General features: G+C 33.7%; 1 protein-coding gene across 1 annotated transcript; it reads right to left on the bottom strand.

Moving 5' to 3' along the window:
• Positions 1-967: 967 nt before the first annotated feature.
• LOC128205967 (calmodulin-beta-like) lies at positions 968-4,981 on the bottom strand. Its single transcript, XM_052908052.1, has 4 exons — positions 4,849-4,981; positions 2,088-2,241; positions 1,236-1,336; positions 968-1,017 (listed from the first exon to the last, which is right to left on the bottom strand). Exons 1-4 carry the CDS (start codon positions 4,979-4,981, stop codon positions 968-970), a joined length of 438 nt encoding a protein of 145 aa, XP_052764012.1.
• Between the last annotated feature and the right edge of the window lie 5,793 nt (positions 4,982-10,774).

Raw genomic sequence — 10,774 nt, forward strand, 5'->3', positions numbered from 1 at the left:
GAAAATAAGCATACAAGAAACAGAAAATGTGATTTTTTTTCAGTGTAAGATCGTATTTTGTTTCACGAGTGTCATAGAAAAACATATTTTCACGAGTGGCGAATTATATTTTGGTAAAAAAATGAATACATTTATTGCAGTTTAAATTTATGTTCCTTTTTTCAAATGAAACGGAACGTGAACTGGCCTGTTTCGCAAGGCCAAAAAGTACCATTTCCAATATTTGTTTCCGTATACTTTACATATGTTTTTTTTTCTACTAATAAAAACCATTTCCAATGATACTACATAATGTGTAGCCACAAGGCATCTACAATTTACAAAACTGCACACCGGAAACCTTAACTGTTATCTGCAGAAAAGACTCCCCGCCGGAACGGCTGAATTTCAAGTATGCGATGCACACAGATTACAATTACGTTTTAATTAGTTGTTAATTAAAATCTTTGTTTCGATGATAACTTAAGTGTTCATATTTCATCTCTAAATTTGTATTTCACTCTTAAAAGTACACAGTACAGATGTTACCAACAACAGCGTTTCTTATTCGTCGAAAAATAGCTACTATGTACAACTTGTCAAAATGTTAAACAGTTACCTTCTTTGTCTGAAACTTATTCAACCGGCTAGGTGTGTTGCTTTTATCGAAATGAATATTAACTTAACTAAAACGAAAAGTTTGCTTTGAAGACGGTTTGATGTATTAATATATTTAAAACACATAGACTAATCATACCTTATCACAAACGAAAACTGTATTCCAATAAGGTTATAACCCACATACTATGCATTATGAAAGAAACCGAAATGTCAATGACACTTTAAAGAAACAGAATTGTCAATGTCACTTGAAGGAAACAGAAATGTCAATATGACTTAAATGTATTAGCAATGCCGATAATACTTGAACGGAACAGAAATGTCAATGTCACTTGAATAAAACAGAAATCTCGAGGTCACTTTAACACTACGTCTTCTTCTGTTCTTCTAATTTCTTCATCCAGAGCTGAACGAACTCTAAAATGAAGAAATACACATATCATGTTGTTACACACTCAAGAATTGGTCCCTGAATCAGTCATCCAGAATATATGATGGTCTGTGTTATGCACAGTAAATAAAATATTTTTACTAAAATATTAGTGGAACAATCGGAGATATTTAAGCAAACACTTTTTACATGAATACCAATTAGTCTTTTAAACATTACAGTAAATGGTGAGTAATATTTTCACCTTCATAGTTAATTTTCCCGTCTCCATCCTTGTCAGCCTCCTTTATCATGATTGTCAACTCTGCCTCTGTTAATGGTTCCCCAAGGGCCTTCATCGCCTTTCTGATGAATACAGAACAATTTGTTATCATCTTGAAAATATATACTGAAGATCAATAAATGTGTCCAGATAAAAACAAATCAATGTGTGTCCGATTCCCCCATCTTGATGATAAATTCCGCTTCTGTCAGGGGTTTCAATAGTTTCTTCATCGCCTGTCTGATAAAAAAAAAAAAACATAGCAGTAAATGTCAGCCTAAATAGTCAGATTTGACATTGTCAGCGGCTCATCAATACACATCAATGTTCTTAATTCAAGAGTGAAAATTAATGTTATATACACCCCTTCGTTAGTATGGTAGTCTCAGCCTCTGTAATTGGTTGTGGTTCTCCTGGTGCACGCAGTGCCTTCCTACTGATTGCGTGTCGAGGCTATATCAGGTAAACACTAATTATCACACAAATAATAAGAACAGCGAACACAGATCTGACGCAAGATTGTATCGTTATCACTTGCAGCTTCAGCTTTAACTATAACTATATTTCAGACACCCAATATTAACCATGTGTGAGACTTCAAAGTAATAACCATCCCCTCTCACTCATGGTTCGCTCAAAAAGTTATCTGTGTTGTTTGTGGAGTTTTGAGCTGTTGTTCAATGTTTCTTGATTGATTATTTTTTTGTTTTGTGTTATATGTCTTTGGCATTTACCCTGTGCCATTAAAGGGGGTTTATGTTTAAATTTTTGTCTACTGAGCTTGTTTCTGTAGTTTTTCACGTAAATATTAGATTCAAATAAAGTGTTACTTACTTAAACTCGCCCCTTTCAATGAAGCCGTTTCCATCCCTGTCAAACAACCGGAAAGCCTGCTTGATTTCCTTCTGTTTATCTCCGCTTGATTGTGACTGTTTAAACTGTTTAAGCATAAACGTGCGGAACTCGCCGTACTCGATTAAGCCGTTTCCTGAAATTGCATAGCAACAGCAGGTTTGTCATTGAGAGATTCTTTTAGACAGAGTTATTACCATATACCTTTTACATTCTGGCTGTTAGATCCTTCTAATGCTCAAATGAATATAAACATAAAGGCAGCTAGCTCGAAATAGTTGCGAATGTTTGCCTGCCAACAATATGGAAGACGCAGAATTGTTATGGTCTACGATCTAATTACGTTTACGTGAAAATGATTGTATGACGTAAGTTAAACATTTTAACAAAATCAATTAACAGTTGTGCCCTCATACTTTGCCACTTGACAAGCTAGCAATCATAATCATTACGGATAGTTAAACAGAATTACAGATCTTATTGAAAGTTCACCTTCAATCGATTACAAAGTCCACGATGACAACGTCTGATTAACTCTCAATACGCAATAATGTTCGATTAAGTATGCCACACAAAGCATAGATAATACTTAAAGCGAAAACAAGGAATAAAGAATCTAAAGAAAATGATAAAATAACCACTGAAATACCTACTTTTATTGAAATTATATGCAAGGACCGAAAGAAAAAAATGCATCAACGTAAATTGGAGAATATACGGGTGCTTCCCCGAAATCATGGTTAATTAAAAAAAGTTGTTTTGCCGATGCAATATCACAAGCGTTGTTTATTACAAACTGTGTTTTTACTAACTAAATAAGCCCATTTTAACTCAAGTTTATTCATATGAAGTGGTATACTGTCGGGTGCTGTTGTAAGTCTTAATGTTATGTTTTACTCGGACATTCATCTAATGAAAGTAACCAAAGTCACAGTTTAAAACTATTGATCCATATAGTATTATAGGATAATTATTAATTGATTGTACTAGTTACCGCAGTTTAAGGGGCTAGACACCAGATGATACAAATGCTTGCACATTCGTCTAAATTGAAATTTACTTTGTTACCACATAAATCCCAGTAAGTTTAAAAATAGCGTCCGAATATGTGTATGCCCACATAAAACAGATATGATTCAAACTGGGAAACCATTATGCGCTATTTAAAACGGGGAACATAAATGAGACAACAAATAAATTGTTGTTCTTATGTTGACCATGTAAAGTGATGTATTATCGGCCTCTTACTGGCTTGCACTTACAATTGTAGGCTTGTTTTGAGAAAATACCGTTTTATCGATATTTTAATATTCTAGTGTCTAACCCTTTTTAATTAATAGTGTTCTGGACAGATCTTCATTGTATTACAAACGCAAATACTCTTTTGATTTAATAAGGCCATGCCAAATTGGAATTTAAAGAGTTAACCTAAGTTTGCTAAACCTAGCTACCTATTCAAAAAACAACATGAACTCGTAATGAAGTTACAAGTTCTTAGCTCTTATCATCTTAACAAAACAGAATGGTTTATTTTCAAACTAGATCTATACAAGAATAAATCCATTTAAAACTTACTAGTTTTCACACACTATTAATACTTTTACGGCCATACTTTTATAGGAACGGGACAGAACATGTATTGTGCTTACTTGAACACATACTGTGCATCTTAATGGCATAACCATACAACCATGATACGGGTATTACCTTACAAGTTAAAATCATCGTGTGTTTTTTACTGCACACTCACAGATATACCGTTTTTACAACTTTGTTTTATTTTTATGTCTTAAAAAGAACATTTTTTTGCGTAAATATCTGCAAACCAATGATAAAGCGTTGCTGACAAAAGATTGGATCGCAGATTTTCATATTTCCGTTCGAAAATTAATGTTTTATGGCTTAAACCGTTACTAACGGTTTAAGAGGAATGCATAAAACATCAATTTTTGAATTTAAATATAAAAATCTGCTATCTGATTTTTTGTCAGCAGTCTTATATCACTGGTGTTCGCAAAAATGGCTCGTTTCAATACAAAAAATGAAAAAGTTGTCAAAACGTTCAATCAGTGAGAGTGCAGCTTTAAATGTTTTACCAACAAACGAAATCACCTTAACCACAACTATATGAAGTGGTAAATTCACGTAATGAAGATGAATATATATTCTACGACTCTATCTCCTTTACTGCTGACCTGAGATCCATATTGGTCATATTAAAGCCCAAACTGATCTTTTGTATTGACAAAAACATTGTGGTTAAAGTCTTTACTGTAGGTGCACAATCTGATTTTGAGCTTTCATATCTTAATAGATTTACACAAGATCTCAACGTTAGAGTATTCTTCATTTACCGCTGCATTGAGTTCATTCTACTCTCAAACTAAAACCCATGTCTAATATTCTATACACAACGATTCATTGAAAGCATCTATCTTCTTTATCGTTGCATTGAGGTAATTCTTGCTCATACTAAAACCTTGTCGTATATTTCATCTACAAGTACTCACTGTTTTAATAAATTGTCGAAACTGCTGCATTCATTCTTGCTCATTATGAAGCCTATGCCTGGTATTCAATAGTGGTCTTAATTGAATCTTAGAACGATGTAGCTAATCGGATTATTTCTTATTTATAACAGACAAACAGAGTGAATGAATTCAAAGTTTAATGCACATAAAATTAACTTAAGTTGGTTATTGAATATTAACCCATGTCTTATATTTCATACACAAGTACTAACCATTAGCATCAATCTTCTTCACCGCTGCCTTGAGTTCGCCCTTGTCCATATTAAAGCCCATGTCTTTAAGCCCAGTCGCCATTTCTTTCACAGTGATTGTCTTGTCACCATTTTTGTCGAAAACCTTGAACATTTCTTTGATGTCTTGAAAATAAATATTAATAGTAAGAAAGGAAATGTAAATAAAGAAAGATAAAACAAACAAGTATACAAACTGACTGCCTTTAACAAATATTTACAGACATACTAAAGGAGGCTATCATGTATTCTTTCTGTGACTATTTATAATGCTTCGTATCTATATACCTACGATTAAGTATTGGTCAATGTACTATTATTTAATATTTTAAAATTCTTCTTGCGTTGTTTAGTATATATACCACACACAATCACTGAAAACAAATACACGGAAGAAATATTTTGTCACATCATTAACATGGAAGACATATAGGGTTCTGGTTGTTAGTCGTCGTCGTCTAAGGCGTCACACATTCATGACCACTCTCAAACCAAAGCATTTCTTATCATGTTAATGGACTGCCGGATCACACCGTTCGCTCAAAAGCTATGGCCAGAGTAATATCAGAGTTATTGTCTCGGCTCTTCATATGTTTTATAAACGCTTTATCAAACGTGTTGACAATGATCATTGAAATCATACCTCAATCGCTGTCGATAACTATTTACTCTCAAATTGCCAAAACTCAACTTCAATGCCTTTATCATTTTACTCAAGGATTTCGCCAACATGTCATCTGTGTTTTGCGGCATAATATTTTGTACCGCGCCGGCATTACATATGCACAATGATGAAATTTGATAATAAATCTATGACTCAAATAAAGATGCCTTTACCACTCTAGAATTTGTCTGGAATACTTAAAACGTCGGTAAGGTTTATAACAATGTAAGGATGCATTAAGACCGCCAATTACAATATTATAGCACTTTTAACATATTGTCGATCAGTGTGATCCGCTCAAAATGATATTAAAAGAGATTCACTTTCTTTCCTCATTTAAAGCGACCTCGCTCAAAGGCTTTGTAGTACATTTGCAACTAAAATGTTTTAATGGAACAGTTTGCCATAATAATTTAATGAAATCATTTTCGAACAAAGTTATTTTCCTTTAATTGAATGCAAAATGCTATAAATCTGAACGTTCTTGTACCAGAAATGAAACTTAACTGTGAATTCGCAATATACGCAGAAAAAATGTTTGATCTATCTCGTTTTCTTGTTTATAAAACTTCTGTTTGTATCAGTTGAACTGCCATTGGACCGGAGATATACTTAAAACTATGATAATGAACTTAAATCAAATATTTCATAGCCGACGCACATGCAATTCTAGATGTAATATACATTTGACTTGACAGTTACAAGATGGTTACCGCAACATGTATTGATAATGATGATATTGTATTTATTGTTTAATCTGTGTCTTCTGTCTTGTGTCCTCGGGTGTCTCTAAACAGCTTATTTTTTTCTGCCTTGCATTTTTGCATGTGGTTTCCAAAAGGAATAAACAGAAGTAATAATTTAACAATATTAGAAAATGATGACAAAATAAATAAAAAATAGAATTCTACATTAGTTCCCTTCAATGGGGAGAGACAACTATTGGTGCTCGTTTAAGAGGGCAAGGTTGATTAGAGGCTTTTAAATTGTTTTTCATAAAGTAGAACATGAAAGATCAATAATTTCTGACTACAAAACACCATGTTATTTACATTGAGTTTAGATTCCTGTTACTGACCTTTGTTTCATAAACAGTAAACATTTTTTATACAGATAGTGTTTATAAAATTCCGATTTATTTCAGTCTCCTAAATTGAGTAGTGCTGGCCAAACCCGGGCACAACTAAGAAGTAAGGTGATATAATGGTGGAGAACCGCTCGGAGGATGAGTATGCCGAAATTACTAGAAGGGTAATGTCGTGAATAAACTGATTCGTTCAAACGTATCAGACTTAAGAGAATAAGAGTTCAAATATCCCTCACCATTCTCGAACTGAGCTTTGTCCATTTTGGCTGCCTGAAAATTGAAAAAAAACACCTTTAAGGTAAGCAATCACTCATTCGGATGCAAAGATGTTTTAGTGCATTTCAGTTATTAACATAGAGCTAATTTATATGTTTAATTTAAAATAATTAAGCTTTACATTATTTGTGTATGTTCCTTTTTAATAACACCATTATCACGTTACTATTATGACATGATATATTAAACAAAAGTTTATTATGGTAATTTAGCAATTTTATTTTTATATTAATGAGTGCCTGATAACCATACGTTCTTTAGACATTATAACTTTTGACTATTTAGAAAAACAAAACATTCCATGGGTTTTGGTATCTTTAATATAGTTTACTAACTTAAATGTAAAGATGAAACTGAAAAAAAAGTTATTCTTGCTTTGTTTCATTTTGTTTCATTATTTCCAGATTCTACGTCCTCAAGGTATTAACCTTATAACCATAAAGAAAAAAAAATGTTTATATTGGATGCACTTATATCTCCTAAACATAAGTGTTTTTCATATAAAAACAGAATTTAAATCAATATTTCTCTAAATATAAAGATTGTTATATATTTATTGACACATAGGGTACGCACCATGTTCTAATGTTGTGTTTATAACCGCTATATCCTTGAAACACCAAGTCAACAAAGAGTGGTGATTAAATTATTTAACACGTCCTGCCCTTTACTTTCTTTATATTTCAATGATCTCAAAACAAACGCGCTAATCGGATTATTTTAACACGTTCAATATTTATTTACAATGAAACTTATATGGTTTTGTGGTCTTTTTGATAATCTTATAATCACTTAGTTTTAAGGTATTAATTTTAGACAAGCGAAATGCAGTAAGTGGTACTCAAACACAATACGAGCTGCATTGTTACTTCATTGAACTTTCTGTTATGATCATATACGGATATACTTGGTTTTGTTATAAATGAAATGATATATATATTGTGATATATCGTTCAATCTCGCTATTTACAATGACTGATCATTTTAACAAATAAGATTCCAAACCATTCATTGATTTGAACAGACCTGATTGAGTATAATAATTCAACTAATCTTAGCCGTTAGCTTCGTTAGGCATATCCGCATGAACATTTATCAACATATTTATATTAAGCATGTATTTGAAATGTTCCATTGTGTATTATTGATGTAAATATATATTTTTGTATGTATATTTAAATGACTTCTGATAACCCTTTTTACATTGTTAAGCCCCCAAAAATGCAGTTAATGCATTAAAAAAATAATGCAACAAAACCGAAAGTTACTTTTAGTTTAGTCTTAATTTAGCGCGCACAACGTCATTACGATATTTGCATATCACGTGACTTTCTGAATACTTGTAATTCTATGTTGCTTTATACACAAATGATTTGCATTTTTTAACTTAGACATTTGGAGTTAAAATAGTTTCGCGATTATGCATCTGAAAGCACTTATCTATCATTATTTTACTCTATATTAAGGACAATTGTAGAAAAATACTGTTATAATATAAATAAAGTATGTACGAATTAGTGGGGTGCGAACCCACGCCGGTATCAAGAAAGAAAACACTTATAAAAGTTAATCGACACCTGAACCACTAGACCACCTGGAATTTTATACATGCATAAGCTATTTTGACAATTTTACTATGCATTACTTACATCACGTAAAAATATCAATCAACCACTTGCAACAACAAAGATGTTTACACTTAAACTCCTATTGATTTGCCAAACTTTATTCCTTCACACAGATGTCATGTGAACCAGACATTTGTTTGATGTCTCTAGGCTGCCCATAAGCGGTTCTTTGCGTCACCGGAGGCCGCCCATGGGAGGCCTTTTGACATGAAACAAAACTATTTTCGGCAACACGGGACGTCCCATCATTGGGGACATTTTTACGACCAAGTAGAGATATGGTACCGATTTTTATTCGTTTTAGAAGGCGTATGTCATGTGAGCCAATCTTTTGTTTGACGTCACTAGATCGCCAATGTGTGGTTCTGGACGTCACCGGGACCAACAATTGGATATCAATGGGAGACATTTAGCGCCTAATTACGCACTTTTCCATACAAGTTAATCAGCTGGGGATAGTTCCGTGCGTATAAGAAGGCGAATTTCATGTGAACCAGACTTTTGATTGACGTCACTAGGCCCCTATGGGCGTCTTTAGGCGTCACCAGGGACCGCCCTTTGAGTATAATTTGGAAACTGTGTGAGCCTCGTTAGACACTTTTCCGATAAGAAAGAGAACTTGGACCTATTTCATCCGTCTTAGAAAGCAGATGTTATGTGAACCAGACTTTTGTTTGACGTCAGACGGCCGTTCTTGGGCGGTTATGGGCGTCACCGGGGCCGCCAAAAAGATAACAAAGGGAATATTTGTGCGAGAAGTTATACATTTTTCCGACCAACTAGAGATAAGGGACCGGTTAAAGTCCCTCTAAGGAGCCGAATTTCATGTGATCCGGTTTTTTATGATGTCAGATGGCCGCCGATGTGCATTCGTTTTTGGCCACACCGAGGCCGCTCATAGGGTAACATTTGGTACTTTGTGCGCTAGTTAGACACTTGTCTAAGAGGGCAAATATTATGTGACTCAGACCTTTGTGTCACGTCACTTGACCGTCTAAAAACGTCTCTGGGCGTCACTTTGGGTACCCATTGACATACAATGGATAAAATGTTTGCGCATAGTAAGACATTTTCCCGACAAGTCATAGCAAAGGGACCAGCTCCATTTATCGTAGAAGGCGAATGTCATGTGAACATTGCGTTACCGTAGGAACTTCGTGCGCCTTGTAAAACCCTTTCCCGACCATTTAAAGAGCTGGAACTGATTCTGTTCGTCTTAGAAGGCGGTTCTTATTTGCCCCAGACTTTAATGTTTGACGTCTCTAGATCGCCTACTACGCACACTCTCCCCATTCTTAATCATTAAGATGTTACTTCATGCCGTTTAACTACTTCATTGTATAACCCACCTTAATGGGTTTTTTTTCTGCTTTTCGATGACCGTTTCAAAACCCTAACGAAAATATTTGTTCTTGTTTTTATTCAAATACATTCTATTTATTATCTCCATATGTAGTAATAGTGTTTTAATTGTTAAGCTCTTTATGCAATGCCAAAATGACCATATAGTAGCATTCATTGATAGTTTTCGAAATAACACTTTTCTATAATGGTTTCTGCATACTTATTAAGCAGTGATATTTGTATACTACAATGAAAATTACACATTGAAAAATACAGGGAAGACTCGCGCTCTGATATCAAGTACTTGAAATATTAACGTGTTTCAATTTCACAAATAAAAATAGTCCAATAGCCTCCCTTTAAAATTGTTTTGCGAAGGTAACAGCAACAAGAAAAAATGATTAACTAGCAGAATTCTGCATTATTTTCTAAAACTAAAATTATACTAATTTACTGAACGTTTCACCTCTTAGGCAGATGTGAATTAATTAATACTCTTTAACTTGAAATTGTTGTTTCATAAACTGTAAACAACCAAATAAGTTTCATGCTTTTCCAAATGTGTTCCTATTTTAATTGTCAACTGGTCTGTGTAAAATTCGGAGGACATAGCTATTGAAAGACAAGACTGATATATAGGATCGTGTCTTGAAACTGTTTTAAGTTAAACCAATCTAATAATATCTAACTTTTATACACATCCACGGACGGACGCACATACGCACCCTCGCACGCACACACATTTTGCACGCAAAACTATGACAACTCCGAGTATATATCCGGACAATGAAGTACAACGATCTTGAATTCGTTTGACGTTTTTCGAGAGAAAGAACCTCTAATGGTCTTTCTAATCAGTTCTAAAATTTCCCCATTTGATTTAACTAAACTAATTTATTACCAATGCGT

The sequence above is a fragment of the Mya arenaria genome, chromosome 10, assembly GCF_026914265.1.
Source record: "Mya arenaria isolate MELC-2E11 chromosome 10, ASM2691426v1".
Taxonomy (NCBI): domain Eukaryota; kingdom Metazoa; phylum Mollusca; class Bivalvia; order Myida; family Myidae; genus Mya; species Mya arenaria.

What these genes read in the sequence shown, in the direction of transcription:
- LOC128205967 (XM_052908052.1), bottom strand. Translation starts at nt 4,981, where the DNA reads ATGTTCAAGGTTTTCGACAAAAATGGTGACAAGACAATCACTGTGAAA. An exon ending in ATTGAAAGGGGCGAGTTTAA is followed by an intron (nt 1,337 to 2,087) that starts GTAAGTAACACT and finishes TGTATTCATCAG; the next exon opens with AAAGGCGATGAAGGCCCTTG. An exon ending in CGGGAAAATTAACTATGAAG is followed by an intron (nt 1,018 to 1,235) that starts GTGAAAATATTA and finishes TCTTCATTTTAG; the next exon opens with AGTTCGTTCAGCTCTGGATG.